Raw genomic sequence first — 16,692 nt, 5'->3', positions numbered from 1 at the left:
CTTATGGCCTCCTTTCCCCTCTGCACTAAAATAGTATTTCTATGAAGACAAAGATTTTGCATGTCTTTTCCACTATGTTCCTAGCACCTAGAACTGCACATGTTAAACCGTAGTAAGCATATGCTAAATGAATGAATGAATGAATGAACGAATGAAAGAACAACTGGATAAGTGCTTGAAATTAAACTAATTAGAAAGAAAGGGAGAGCTAATATTGAGTAAAACTTAGTATAAATTAATTATAGGACATTCTAACTCAGTTTTCAAACATGTAATTGTCTTAACATTGTCTGAGAACTTTAAAAAATATAGATACATGAACCCCACTCCACAATTAATAATTAATTATTATTATTAATTCATAATATCTAGAAACGAGGACTTGACATGGGCATTTTTTTAAAGCTCTCTAGCTGATTCTATGAAGCTTTCCAAGCCAGGACTGAAAAACACTGGTCTTACTAGTTGGCATATAATTTTGGATCTACTAGCAAATGAAGAAATCTAGTTATAATAATGAACCAACAATTGTAAAGAGGAAAGGGGTACCTTTATAATAAAGTTTGAAAGACCTAATAGCTTCCAATAATAACTGTTTTGGCAAAATAAATTCACACTAGTATGTACCTTCCAAGAATATTGGCAACACAACAGATATTTTTAAATGATGTTAAAAATAACCTTCATCCTAAGAGAATTTGAGCAATTTAAGCTTCAGTGAAAATCCAGATAGTCATGACAAAAACAGAAACACGAAATGAAAGAGAATAAATAGCTGCCCTGGGAAGTTAACAAATTTGTCTTTTCTTCTTCATCTCTCTCATCCACTAAATTAATTAACTTTAAGAGCCCACTGAAAGTTTACTTCCTTCAAAAATTTTGTCTGCCAAACTTCATCACTTGAGTTGTGTTTTACCATACTTAACATACTATCTGTCTGTAATTAGAGCAAATGAAGAAGTTACAAGAATTAATTGTATTTGGATGCATTAAAATAAAAAAAATACCAATTAGAATCTAAGTGGAAATGTCAGACAGGCAGTTGAACATATATCTGAGGTCAAGGCAGACATAAGTGACCCACTGTGTCCTTGAATTATAGAACAGCTACTACTCTTTGATATTTGTAATGATGGGACTATAGTTTTAAACTCTCAATTAAGATTATAATGCATATAAAGGGTAATTCCAAGTGTTTACTATTCTCAAGCATGACTAATATTGGACCATAAACCTACACATGATGGATTAAATAATAATCCTCATTCAATATAGGGGCATCATCGTGTTTTTAAATGTAACAAATACCAGACAGAATCAATGGATTTCAAATTTTAAAACGTTTAGTGCATACACAAACCCCAAATTTTTCTATACAATTTCATGCTAAGTTTGAAATTTAAGTCTGAATATTTTAAATTTAATAGGCAAATTTAAATGAACAAGTTGAACACAAATTTTAACATTTACAATAATATAATTTTTAGGTTTGCTTCCTGATTTGTGTTTATTTTAATCAAAAATAACAAAATTATAATTGCAAATCCTGAGGAAATTGAAGCTCAAATCAACTATACTTTAGAACACTTACTAAAAATAAATCCCCCAAATTTATAACAGTTATAACATCTGGATCTACACATGAAAGATAATTCATTGAAATGATTTATCTAAACCTAAATATAAATAATAATTGATACCAACAAACAAGAAAACCTCCCCCTATATGGTTATTTTCACAGTAATCTCTATCTGAGAGAAAATTCTTATCTCAAGCTAAACTGACGCTCATCATATATTCCTTGAAATTATATTTAGGGCAAACACAACTAAACTGATGATTCTCTGAAGCCCAATTAGAACCACTGAAATGGTAGTTCGCCAACCCTATGGAAAAAAATTAGCACCCTATACTAAGTTAAAGAAAGTAAAATGGGATAGGTTACCAAGAAAATAAAGTGCTAGGTCAAGTAAGGATTTTGTAAGTAGAACAAATTGAGAAAATCTGAACACACAATGAACACTGGAAAACAATGACTTTCATATATTCTATTTTTATGTAAACTTAACTTATTTCACTCAACTAAGAAAAATTCAAAACGTAATGAGTGAAAAGTTTAGATACATGGCAGCATTTGAAAATAAATAAAATAAATTTAACATTTATAAAGTATATTCTAGGGTGCCTGGCAGGCTCAGTCAATGGAGTATGCAACTCTTGGTCTCAGCATCATGAGTTCAAGTCTCACGTTAGGCACGAAGCCTACTTAAAACAAAAATTGTTAAACAATAAACCTTTAAAAAATAAAATAAATAAAATTATATTCATACAAGCTATATTGATACAGAGGATAAAATAACCCCCAATAGCCTTGGCTTTCAGAAAACATAGGCACAAAAACACAACTAAACTACATGCAAGGTATAACATAAAAGATAAGTACATTTTCTCACCTTTCTCTTTTTTCAACTTTTATGTAGACAATACCAAATGTTTCTTTTAGACTATGTATCAATTTGATAAGGATTTCATTTCCTTTTTAGGTTCATTAGATTTTTCATAATTACATTATTCTACCCTTGAGGTAAGTACTGCTCATAAGAGAAAAGAGAATCTTCTCATTTATATTCTTCCTTAAATGTCTATATGCTGAGAACCTAGTATGTACCCAGTATGATATAAAACCAGGAAGGACAACAATGAAACAATATCTACCTTTAAGAAATTAATAATCTGTTTAAAGTTAAGACAAATGAAAACCAACCTCATAGTAATGGTCTTAAATAAATGTGTGACACTGGTCCAAATTAAAATTAAGATTTTAAAAAAGTATTCTTGACTAATGATATTCATAAAAGGCTTACTATAAAGAAGACTGAGAAAAAAATTACCAACCTCCTATTTTATGTCCATATTTTCTGTCAAAAAATAGCTTTCCTACTGAAACTAAAAATTCGTATATTGGTTCATAAGAATATATTTCAAAATGCTTAAAAGTAATTATCAGAGATAATCAGTATGTTCCAAATAAAGTTAAATCTGCAACTCCTGATGAATTCTATCTCATGATATTGAGAGAGCCTGCAGATAAAATAGTGTGTATTATTAATGCATTCAGGAGAACTCTAGAGATATCACAAAGTGATGATGTGTCATTCCTTCCACATATACACACAAAAAGTTGATCACATGCTGATCCATAGAGAAAGCCTTTGTGTGTTTAATTTTGAAATAATTGAGTATATTCTATTTTTCATAATGGAAGCAAGTTTAAAATAATAACAAGTAATTAGAAATTAGTACTCTTCTAAACAGATCAAATTTAAAATATGAATTAATACTTTAAGCTAAGTGAAAATTAAAAACAATATAAAATGTGTGGCATATAACTAAGCAGTATATGAAGGAAATTTATTGCCTATATATATATATATATATATATATACATATATATATATACACACACATATATATATATAATCAAAAAGTAACTGAAAATCACTGAGCTTCCATTTCAAGACACTAGAAAAAGAAATACAAATCAAACCTAAGGAAAGCACAAAGAAAAATTATAAAGATAATCAATGAAATAGAAAATACAGAGAACAGAGTATTAGAACAGAGAAAATCAACAAAGTCAGAAGTTTTTCTTTAAAAAAATGATTACAAATATTGATAAACCTTTAATAGGATTTATTACAGAAAAAAAGGAAGGAAGCGAGAGGGGAAAATACAAATATCAAGGGGAAAGGAAGGAGCATCATTATAAATCCTATAGATAAAAAAGAAGGCAATATTATGATTAAGCAAATATATTTGACAATATGGAAGAAATGGATATATTTCTCTAAAAGTTGAATTAAAAAAAGTAACCAAAAGAAGAAATATAAAATATACATAGTCCAAAATCTATTAAGGTGTTTAAAAATAGGATTATTATTATTCAGGTATGTCAAGGTAAACAGATTGAGAGCCGACCACCATTGAAAACAAAGTCTGTTATAAGCACAGATCCCAATTCCACAGGAGGTCACACAAAGAAGCACCAAGGTTGGTGGGGAGGCAGGAAGGGGAAAATATGGATGAGAGTTTTTACTGTGGTTTCCACTAGTAGGAATGGTGACAAAGGATATGCAGGTTTAGGATTGGCTAGTTTGAGTAATTTCAGAAGGCTCAGGGGCTTAGGGGGCTGTCCCTTATTGTCTGGTACCTGTCCCTGGGTGATTAAAGCAGGAGAATAATGGCCCCTATTGGCCTCCATAAAGAAGGTGGTTGGTGGTGAGCTCTGGATTGGTAAATTTGCATAAGAAAGGAAATTTGGAGGAGAGTCATTCCGGGCTAATCCTGGAAGGGGCAGTTTCTCCAAGGTTCCCAGAGGCCAAATCATCAGAAACACAAGGTTAATAGATAAGGGAATTGAATCCTTTCTTTAAAACCTTCCCACAAGTAAAATCTCAGGTCTAGAAGGCTTTAACAGGAAATCCTTACAAACATTTAAGAAAGAGTATGTCAATCTTGCAAAAAATAAACTATTCTCTCTTTGAGAGACTAGGAAGAAAAAGTACACTTACTCTCTTTGAAGAATCCAGTATAACCTTGACTCAAAATCCTTAAGGTCATTACAAGAAATTGTCTTCCCTGCCAATAATTCTTTCACCAATACTGCCCTCCTTAGACTTATAGAATGGCTTATTTACTGTTATGGTATTCTAGACATTATTTATGATCAAGGAACTCATTTTGCAGTAAAAGAAATGTAGCATCGGGCTTGTGCTCACACAATTCACTAGGTCTAACATACTCTCAGCACTTAAAATCATCTGACCTAAAAGAACATCAGAAGGGCTTGTTGAAAACTCAATTAAGGTACCTGCCAGTTGAGAGACAAGACCTTGAGAGCACACATGGTGGGGGTGCCGGGGTGGCTCAGTCGGTTGAGCGTCCTACTTCGGCTCAGGTCGTGATCTCGCGGTTTCTGCGTTTGAGCCCTGAGTCGAGTCGGGCTGTGTGCTGACAGCTCAGAGCCTGGAGCCTGCTTCAGAGTCTGCATCTCCTTTATTCTTTGCCCCTCCCCCCGTTGTGCTCTATCTCTCTCTGTCTCTCAAAAATAAATAAATGTTAAAAAAAATTTTTTTTAACATACATGGTGCTAAGATACAATATATATCAAGTACCTCTTCTCATTATTTCACTAATAACATGCAAAATGTTTGCCTCCTGTCTCCATAACTTTGAGCTCCACTTATTTATAAGTCTTGCTTCTGAAGAGAGGAATGTTTCCATTAGAGACACAACTGTGATTGTACAAGTTGAAAGCTCAGTGTCAACTAGCGTTTGGGGATATTGATGCTACTGAAACGAGGTAGAGTTTACTCTACTGACTGGAGTGATTTGTCACAATTAACAAATGGAATCTGGGTTGCTAATACACAGTGAGGACAGGAAAAACTTTATCAGGGCATTCTCTGCAATTCTTCTAATACTTCTATCTCCAATGTAAGATTGTTAGAAAGCACATCAACCAAAAAAAGGAAGAGTCGTTAAGGATTCACATCCTTCAAAAATGAAAGTTTGGTCTTCTATTAGGTAAAGAACCCTAAACAACTGACACTCTTCTTGAGAGCAAAGGAAAAAGGCAGAGAGTAATAGAAGGAAGTCAGAAGTATCATCTACAGCCTTGGGACTATTTAAAAAATAAGGACTGTGGCAGCTCTTCAGATAAATTTCCTTCACTCTCCGCTTCTCTCCCTTGTATGTGTCTATGTGTTAACTATTTTAATATCCCTTCTTCTCTTTCTCCTTTTTATTTTCTAAAAGTTTTATAAGTTAACAAAGTATGATTTAGTATTTATGTAACAATCAAACTGCACATTAACACTGTATAACAGCATTTAGATAACAAAATATTTAGATGGACTATGACTAAATTTGGCCAAAAATGAAGATAAACACAGTTGGAAACTTGTATCTCTCATGTTGGAGAGTGAGAAAACTTATGTTATACAAAGCATAGTTGTTTGTATTAGGCAGAAACACAGAGTTGTTTGGAATATCATGTGGAAATTCAAACATGAGTAGAAAGACACATATGGATGCTAAGTGGTCTAAGGGGTGAAAGGTACCAGATTTTAAGCAATTTATTATCTCAGCTCAAAACCTGAGAATCTTCAAACCATATTTGGTGCTTTGTCACATGGCTCTTTGCTGGGTTTGCCAACAGGAGGTACTAGAAGATACTGGAAAGGCTGACGAAAGAAGGGATTTCTTCCTATGCATCTGCTTCTTCATTTGAAAGCAATTTCTTCCTATAGTAGCAACTGAATTTACGTAGCTAACAATTTTTCCTACATGTTCCTGCGTTGGTTTTCCTTATGTCACTCTGTACCCCCTCTAACTTTATAATGTAAGTACTTCTTCCCATTATCTCCTCTCTTTATCCTCCTCTTAGCTCTGACTCTTCCCTTTCCCCTCTTTTTCTATTTTTCTATCAATGTCATTTTAACTTATATAAACCTGTTACAGTTTTCCATATCTGTTCCCTATGTACTTGTGACGATGATATAAAACTTACTTAGTAATTACACTTTAAACTTATGTGATGGAAAAATACCTTTTCCCTTAGACATCTATAATAATTTGTATAATAATACAAAGGGACTACTGTTTGTCCCTAAAAGTGCCGACAGAAGGACAATTAGTACACACTTTTGTATATAGTGATGACCATGTACCCAAAAGATTAATGTTTTCAATTGGTCAAAAGATGTCTGTGGTAACCATGTCAGTGAGATATCTGTAAATGAATCCAGCATTTCAAGCTATAGCTTTTTTCATCAGTGGAGGTAATTTTGAAAAGAGATAGGAGTTCCTAAATATTTAAATACACTGAAACAAGGTTTATTCCTCATGAATATATGCATCCTAAGTAAGATAATTAGAAATTTGAAGTCAATTTCTAAATGCCATAATGCCATGTTTCATTAGTCATGAATTTATTATAAAGAGGTCTTAATGGTATTAATGCCATCATTGTTATACCATTTGTAGGGTTGCACATGTGGTTATATTGGCTTCAAGGACTTAAATGATGGAGTTATAGTCTTGACTAAACATTTCCATATCACTGTTAACATACTTCCTCTTGTTTAATAACCAAATAAGCTGTAAAACAATGACTGGTTGATATAAAATGTAAGAATCATATTGGGATGGATGCCACAAATGTCACAAAATTTAAACCTCCGAAAATGTATAAAATATGAGTCATTTTTCTGTTCATTTTATTTTTTTGTTAATTTTTTTAATGTTTATTTTTCAGAGAGAGAGAGACAGAGATAGAGTGTAAGCAAGGGAGGGAGGGCAGAGAAAGAGAGACACAGAATCCAAAGCAGGCTCCAGGCTGTGTGTTGGAGCTCAGAGCGGGGCTCGAACCCACAAATGGTGAGACCATGACCCCAGCCGAAGTTGGGAGCTTAACTGACTGAGCCACCCAGGGACCCCTCTGTTGTTCATTTTATTTATGTATTAAGTAGGGTCCAACGCAGGGCTTGAACTCATGCCCCTGAGATTAAGACCTGAATCAAGATGCACCCATGCACCGGAGCCACCCAGCACCCCAACTATTGTTCATTTTAAATAAACGTGACACCTTCAAAGTTAGGACAGATTTCATTCTCAAAACACATGAAAGTGCAAAAATTTTTTAGCAACTGAAGAGTAAAGATAAAATCCTTTCTTCATGAAGCTATTATTTACTTCTGAGATCTATGTAGGGCAATCAAAAATAGCTAAAACTATAGAAAAGCATTCTTCTCATAATCTGTGTAAGTACTGGTAGGTTACTGCACCCAGTCAAAATGCAGGCCACTAGAATCTGGCTTATCCCAGCGAATCTGGCTCGGCAGTTGCCTTCGCTATCCTTTCTCTGCTTTGATGAAGATGGCATCCAGCAGCACTTGTTCTTGCTGTTTGCATATCAAACCCATTTTCTGAACTAATGAAGTTACACAATTAAGTGAAAGTTATAAAGACTTCAAAATGTAATGTAACTCAAGGAAGTATCTAAGTGTACTCTGACCAACTCACTTTCCATGATTTCAGAAATCATGCGCCTAAAATCCTTTGTTTGCATTAATGGGCCTATATTCAGAAAATTCATTTTCATGTGCTTTCCTTCACCAATGGTTAGGTGAATGATAAGATACCAATAAGCAAACTAACCAACAAAATAAAGTCTAAAAACTATGCAAAAATTAAAACACTTTCTATATATATTCCAATGAGAAATTACAAAACAGCCTGAGAGTAATACAGATTTAGTCAGAAGAACTTTAATTCTTGTGAAATAGTTCAGCTGAAATCACTTCTGATATATTTTTACTATCTTTAGGGTCCCACGGGTCTGATTTTACTTGTGAGTTCCTGAAACACTAGCACCAGCTAAGTTATACCTCCTCTTCAGAGGGCTAAATCCCAGCAACTAAAGGTCTCTCCGAGTTTTCAAGTTTTAATAATTCTACCCATTCCCTTTGTCCCCCAAGGCCTAAACATGGTGGCACTGATTGCCTGTGTTACTATGTCCAAGATACTTTAGCATTCCCTCTGTGTATTTTTAGTTCTCCAATATACACGATTCCTTATATTCTCTATCTCAAAATAACTAGTGAGGTTCAATGTTCTGACCAGGGCCTGACTGATATAGCCCCTCTCTGCCTAAATACACCTTTACAACGTTTCTATCTGCAGCAGCCACCCAGTGTGAGGGAAGGAGGGTGTTACTCTAGCACATTTCCAGACTCTCAGATATTAAGAGGAATTCATGCTTTATCATCTCTTGGATTTCTTTTTTAATAACTTTTTATTTATTTATTCATTCTGAGAGAAAGAGAGAGGGGACATGTCGGGGGGGGGGGGGTGCGGTGCAGAGAGACAGAGGAGAGAGAGAATTCCAAGCAGGCTCCATGCTGTGCTGTTAGCGCAGAGCCCAGTGAGGGGCTGCAACCTGTAAAATCATGACCTGAGCCAAAATCAAGAGTCAGAGGCTTAGCTGACTGAACTACCCAGGTGCCCCTCATCTCTGGGATTTCTTAACTTCAGTCTCCATTTATCCACCATTAGTACCCAACCCTCAATCTTACCAGAGTTCACAAAGAATGTGGAGGAGCATAAAACAAGCCTCACATTCAAATATCAACTCCATTGCTTTGCTGTCTTTCTCGATTCTTGCATATTCTTCCAATTCAGGGGAGGCTTTCTCATTCAGTATAGCAAGAAGCTTCCCTTATTCTACAACTTTCCTATTATCTTTCCTGTAGTAAAATTATTGGATTTCAGCTATCCTGCTGGTCCCAGTCAAATGGCAGCATGCAGTAGACTTTCCCCCAGAAAACCTGCAGCCTGAAGTAAGCTTCCCTACCTGAACTGCAAACTTGCACATAATAAATGTCTTTCATGTTATGCTACTAAGATTTTGAGTTTATTATTCAGAAATAGCTAATTAATACAGAAGTTGGAACTCTTGGCCAACCTCTAGTTCTACAATATTTAAAGGAAAGTTGAAATTAGGAAACACTTTAGAAATAACGTAGAAACTTCTTTTCATTTTATTAAGCCATGGTCCCCACAATTGCTGTCTCTGAAGCAAACTTCAAGAAATGTTTCCTAAGTCAAAAACTCAACATTTATTCCCTTTTCATTCCTGACATAGTAATACCATGCAAGACAGAGGTGCCTCAGGTGGAAGAAGGCAAATTTCACTTTCAAAAAAGTGTTAAAAAGAAAAAGACATTACCATATTTCAATATATACTCTTCATTAATATTACAGAATGATGAAAAGAGAGCATAGGCTTTGGAATAGGACTGACTTAGCTTTGAGCCATAACCCTGCCATTTACAATCTTTATAACTAACTTATTCATAGGTTACTAATGCAATGAAATAAGTGTTAGAAGCAATAATATACTTACTTCTTACTTTGATCCTATTGGGCTATCCCTATTTAATTTACTATCCTTATTTAATGTTTGAGGAAACTGAGATTTAAAGAAGTTGCCTAAGCTCATTCATCTACAAGGGGGAGTAAAAATTTTTAAAAGCATTTCTCTGATTCCAAAGCTTTTGCTCTTAAACTTTAACCTGTTTAGGGATGGTAATCAAAATATTTAACAACTTAAATTATTATAAATTAAAAAATATATAAATCACAATTTATTTTTAATATTCTCTTCATTCTCAACTCTCTGTATTCTAGGTCTGTTTATCAAGTAATTAAAGCTATAGTGCAAACTGCTCACCAAATAATTCTAATAAATTCAGGTCATTTCTTAATTTTTAGAAAAAGTTGCTCTAATTTTTTGTGACTCTTTGATACCAGTTGTCATTAGGCAAAGGATGCCCCTTTATGAGGCATGAAGAGATCTAAGAAAGCATATCAAATTCTTCCAATGACTTTCCCACTAAATGATAGTCATAGTTAATTTTTAGTCTCTCAATAACTAGAGGAAAGTTATTAACTTCAATATTGTTCATAATACTGAATTCTCTATCAGTTTCTGGAAGGCAGAAATTACATTTTTTTAAAAAGAATTTCTATTCCTTATAATAATGTCTGAGATCTTTACACAGTCTCATCTCTTTTGTTTTAAATCATAAAAGTAATTTATTATAGTGTCATATTTATTTCATGTAAGCCTAATTCTTTAAGCCAGAGAAGAGTAGCACAAAAAGACTGAACTCTATTACTAAACTGCCTCCGTTTGAATTCTGACTCTGTCATTTAAACTTTAAACTTGTGCCTCAGTTTCCTCATTTTTCAAAATGACCATAATTATAGTGCTCAAATGAGTTACTATACATTTGGAATGGTGCCTAGTACAGAAGAAGCATTAGCACTTATTTTTATTAATAAAATTAATTTAGTTAACATCTGTGACAGATTTCTGTTGTTGTTGTTGTTGTTGTTGTTGTTGTTGTTGTTGTTGTTTTTAACAATTCATGTCATTAAATGAATATAAAATGTAACAGATTCTCAGTGGTGATTCCCCTAACATACACTCAAAACCAAAAAGTCCAACACTGGTAACTTCTCACAAATCCTCTGGTGATTTCACTCTGCATTTCACTCCTAACCTGCATAGTTTTTTGCCCTTTGGAGCTGTAACTGTATTAATGACTCTTCTTTGAGAGGACCCACTATGAGAGAGTCTTAGGCTTTGTTTCATTCCCTAGAGGCCTCTAAGGCTGTAACAATTAAAATTCAAAGTCATCTAGTTGTTTGGCAAATGTCCTCAGGGTAAAAGTGAACTTCACTGCCACTCTGGGTCCCTCCTAAATTTAGCCTTTAGCCTGTGTACTCATTTCTTTCTAATTCTTGGAAGCACTCATGAAAACATTCTGTTTCTATTTTATCTAGAATTTTGCTTGTTTGCAGAGAATAGGTCAGTCCAGGAACCAGTACATCATAATGCTATTCCAAACACATACTCACCATTAACTCATGAGTACTATTTTTATTTTTATTTTATTATTATTTTAAAATAATACATTCACAGCATAATAAAAATCAAATCATGGATGAGTCTAAAATAAGCAGTAAAATTGTCCTCCTTGACCTCTCCCTGTTCTATTCCCAGAAATAATTTAATAGTAATTGGGTTTCTTAGAGGTTGGGATTTTTTATTATTATTTACCACTACAAACTTAATATTAGGACTTATACTGAAATTTGTCAACTTTTCAAATCTGTTGACTCTGCACACTATAAGAAATTTAGCATATTTTACTGCCTCCCAAACTTTTACCTCTTTCTTTTATTATTATTGATATTGTTTTCTAATATTTAGTCTTTTATTTTTATTGATATTAAAATTTAATTGATATTAAGTTTTCTAATATTTACATTTTATATTATAACTAAGATCTCTGCAATTTGTATTGATTGATCTAAAACCACCAGTATTAAAACAGAAATTAGAATATCATATTTATTGCTTATCAAACCAACTAGTATGGCCAAACACAAAAAGAAGCAAATAAAATTCTGTCACCAAATCCCTGACTCTTGAAGATGACCCATGAATGAGCTAAAAATGCCTTCTTTATTAATTTGTTTTCACTTTATTTCATCCAGGAATTGCTTAGTTTCTATTCTTCTCTAGGTTTATATCACTCTTCTCTCATTTCTCTCCTTATATTTTGCTGGAACATCTTTATACATGGAAATGTAGAGGTACTACACATTCCAGGCTCTTGTATGTCAGAACATTATTTTCTTGATTCATTTAATTGGATTTATATTGGATAAAGTCAGAATTCTACATCCAAAATTATTTCCTCTCAGAAATCCATCATTTTCTAGCTCTGAAATATTGCTAATACTACTGGGATAGTGTTTGATATCAGTATGTTTCTCATCCCTCTGTAGGTGACCCACTTACTTTTCTCTGTGGAAGATTCCAAGGTATTTTATTTCTAGTCTTCTGAAAATGCAAAACCATGTGAAAATGATTTTTGACTTTTAAAATTCATCCTTCCTGGTATTTTTGTTGACTTCTTATTGAAGACTTGTGTCTTTATTCAGCTTAGGAAAACCTTCTGTTGTTGTTTTTTTTTTGTTTGTTTTGTTTTGTTTTTTTTTGTGTTTTTTTTTTACCATCAAATGGTCCTAACTACTATCTTAGCATTCCACTTTTGGAATGCCTAATAAACAGATGTTTGGTTTGTTTCTAGCTTCCATTTATCATATATTCACTCTGTCTTTTTATATTAAACTAATATTATGTTGTAGTTCAAAATAACTTATTTTACTGCGACCATGTAAAAAGAAAAGAGATATATGTTCATGCCTTTCATATGAAAGCAGAAGCCTGAGTTTTTAAATATTTTTATGTGAAACTTATATAAAATTTTGAAAATCAAACAATGTGTCCTTTAAGATTGCAGTATATCCTTATATATAAATTTTAAATATGTAGGAGGTAAATTGTCTAATTTTTTTTTAAATATGGAATGCTTCAGGGATGCCTGGGTAACTAAGTCAGTTAAGCGTTCAACTTTGGCTCAGGTCATGATCTCATAGTCCGTGGGTTTGAGACCCATATTGGGCTCTGTGCTGACAGCTCAGAGCCTGGAGCCCGCTTCAGATTCTATGTCTTCTGCCCCACCCCACCCCCAATCTGCCCCTCTCCCACTTGTGTTCTCTCTCTCTCTCAAAAATAAATAAAAATAAACTTAAATAAATAAATAATAAATAAAATATGGAACACTTCACATATTTGCATGTCAGTCTTGTGCAGGGAGCCATGCTAATCTTCTCTGTGTCATTCCAATTTTAATTGTTATACTGCCGAAGTGAGCACTATAATATTTTTATTTGAAAGGAAAATTATAAAACTAATCCCATTATTTCATAAATTTGAGATCAATTTTGATATGAAATTAATAATTTGGATTCTCATTACATATATATTATACACCCACAGGTTTGAAGAGTATCTCATTTGCAGAAGAGTTTCAAAAGCTAAAATATTCTATGTGATTAAACTATTCTGCTACTTGGGTAAGCAAAGTCCCACCCAATACTTTCCATTGCAAGTATGTCATGTCAAAAAATAAAAATACAAAAACAGAAGTTTCAAGATCCAGTGAGAGACCAAGGTAAAAGAGAAAAATGTAAATTAGATAACAGCAATTGGTAAGTAACTAATCTTTCTTTAGGGCACATCACCATCTTTTTTTACTACAAGCAAATATAGCACATACATATGCATTCCTAGGGGTACCTTCAGAGATTTGAATTTTTTTCCTAGTAACTATAATATTATGATAGAAATAACTATGAATCCACTAAATATTCCTATGCTTGAAAGCTTTAAACTAGTAATAAATTACTTCTGACATACCTCACAGTGGATCCTACAATGTGTACAATGACTCACTTGAGAAACAACACAATCATAAAATTGCTCAAGATAAAGAAATGATCTATTAAAACAACACATTTATTTAACAATTATGAGAATCTCTTACATGTCAAGAAAACTGACAGATGATTTTAAACTGTCTTTTGAACTTATAGGTACAAAAACGTCATAGAACCTGATGTCAATTTTGACCCGATCTCCTACATTCAGTCAACCAATGTCTCAGAAAAAAATAAGTCTATTCCTGATGGCTCTCACCAAATTAGTCTAATTTGTATGATTTTTTAGACTTTACAACTGTATTAATTTAACGAGTTAATCAACTCTTGGCACTGTGAACCTACTATAATTTTATTTCAGCAAGCAATACTATTTCTCAAGTTTTAAAACCTGGTTGATGAGCTTGTTTCGATAATTTGTTATTAAGAATATCTTATAATGACAGTCTAATTTCTATATAGATTTATTTTAGCAATATCTATACATAGAAGTCTAACTTTTTAACTGCAAATTTCAAAATGTACTTTTAGTAAAATCAATCTGGATGAAACAGTCAAGTATTCATGTTTAAATGTCATCTGCTTTATGTATTTCAATTTATTCAATACTAGCTTTTTATAAAAAATGGAAATTTAGTTAGAAAAAATCATAAAACACAATTTAAAATACAGATTAACATGGATTTAAAAAATCACTATAGAGTCTTAGGTTTCAAGATTGACTCAAATTTAAAAGAAAAAATTTACACTTATAAGTAAACTGTTTTGAACCTTAAGTAGGCCTTCCACTTCATATACAACATGATTATGTTTTCCTACACATTCTTAAAACAAATGTTCTCTGACCCTACAGGAGATGTTCCATATAATCACCTCTCACAGAGCAATGCTGGACTCTGCTTAGCTTCAAGACTTTTGGTGAACTTTAACAAATGGAAGTATCGGGGTACCTTGTTGGCTCAGTCAGTTGAGCATCTGACTCTTGATTTCAGCTCAGGTCACAATTCCAGGGTAGTAGGACAGTGCCCCACAGCACTGGGCATGAACCCTGTTTATGAGTCTCTCTCTCTCCCTCTGCCTCTCTCCCCCATTCATGCTCTCTTAAAAAAAAAAAAAAAAAAAAAAAAGGAAGTATCATACTAGTCAAAGATGTTACCAACAGCCTACCATGTACCTCTCTCATATCCTAATATGCTGTTCATGTTATACAGTCCCTCCATGATTCCCAGATTACAAATAACTTTTATTATAAAGGGGTCTTCTTACCATATCTGACAGTTTAGTAGGTTTTTCTGGTCTTGACAAAATAGCAGCATATCGGTTAGTCAAGTTAGGTAATTCATCAGAAACTCCACCAACCTGTGAATTCCAAAAAGCATGTTGAAAAAAGAAATAAAAAAGAGTGTATCAATGCTATTTATCAATTCAAGTGGCCCTATAAGTAATAAATTTTCAAGGAAGCCCATCAATGTTGCTCTGTCATTAAATAGAGACAGATATATATTCATTAAAAATTAAAAATTTTAAATGCGATATAGAAGCAAAAGACTTTAAGTCAATGAGATATTAAATGGAAAAAAAAGAGTTGATTATATGGACCTCTAGAAAAACAAGATAGATCTACATACATTATTTAAACACATTACAAGTGAGTTATTATCTATACCATAATGTCAAATTCAAACATCAATTCTTGTTGTTTCATTATATATATATATATATATATATATATATATATATATATATATATGTAATATACATGTATATATACACATACATCACATACACATACACACATATATAAAGATATTTGGCCAATTATATAGTATTATTTGTTAGTACTTATTAATACATGAAATAAAAATATATGAACAATAACTATTTACACTGATTATGTGAAAATCCTGGATGAACAAATTTTCTGAGCAAAATCATCTACACTCTCTTAAATACTACAATTCCTAATATGCATTGAGTATGTAAATTAATAGGTTACATAAAGCTGGTAACCTAAAATTTTAATTAGCAATTAATTAATCTTTTTGATATTATACTCTTTCTGATTCATCATATAATTTAGCCATTTGTATCCATTTAATATTTTAAACTGTTAACCAATAGTAACATTCTTTGTATATACAAAGGGATGAGAATATTCTCATTTTCCCATTTTTATATACTTTACTGTTTTTATTTCAGAATCTGATATACTCGTTTAATACTTCAGAATTTGATACCTACTAGAATAGATATCTCTTTGTACACTTTATGAGGAACATTAATCTACTATAAAATCTACCCCTTAAAAGATGTATCTTTTAAACTATGTGCCTCTTTACCCTAAATGCTGAAGCTGGTGCTTCTCCATTCCTTTCCTAATATTATTCCTACCTAGTCATTCAAAAGAAAATAGATTTTTATCATTTTCAAACAGAAAAATCAGTCAAAAATTGTGAAATCCTTCAAATCTAGGACATCAGACCCAGCATTATTATTTTGTGTGGTTTTATATTTATTAAAGTTAAAAAATAATTTACTTTTATAATAATTTTATTATTATCATGTATATAGTGCTAGAAATTATAGCATAAAGAAGGTCAAAAGTATTTTGCAATTTTTACTGTTTATGGGTAGAAGTTCAGAAAATGAATCAGTCATTGGATGACTTTGGCTTTAGAGGGAATGATAAGTTTGCAGAAGGCCATATTTTCACAAAAATAATTTAAATCCAGATAAAATATAAGAAAATCCTATTTTTAAAGGCCTAATAG

At 32.5% G+C, this 16,692-nt stretch overlaps 1 protein-coding gene and 1 non-coding gene across 2 annotated transcripts in view; both read right to left on the bottom strand.

Moving 5' to 3' along the window:
* STPG2 (sperm tail PG-rich repeat containing 2) overlaps positions 1–16,692 on the bottom strand; it is a 569,016-nt gene that overhangs the window by 393,040 nt on the left and 159,284 nt on the right. Inside the window, exon 10 of the mRNA XM_086702910.1 lies at positions 15,188–15,280. Coding sequence (XP_086559036.1) covers positions 15,188–15,280 — 93 coding nt within the window. The remainder of the gene's footprint in view (positions 1–15,187; positions 15,281–16,692) is intronic.
* LOC112859128 (U6 spliceosomal RNA) lies at positions 13,251–13,358 on the bottom strand. Its single transcript, XR_003223447.1, has one exon. It is a non-coding gene; the product is annotated as a U6 spliceosomal RNA (small nuclear RNA).

This window comes from Puma concolor, chromosome B1, assembly GCF_028749965.1.
Source record: "Puma concolor isolate L17-30 chromosome B1, mPumCon1.1.hap2, whole genome shotgun sequence".
In the NCBI taxonomy this organism is placed as follows: domain Eukaryota; kingdom Metazoa; phylum Chordata; class Mammalia; order Carnivora; family Felidae; genus Puma; species Puma concolor.
This window is presented reverse-complemented; position numbering and strand designations above follow the sequence as displayed.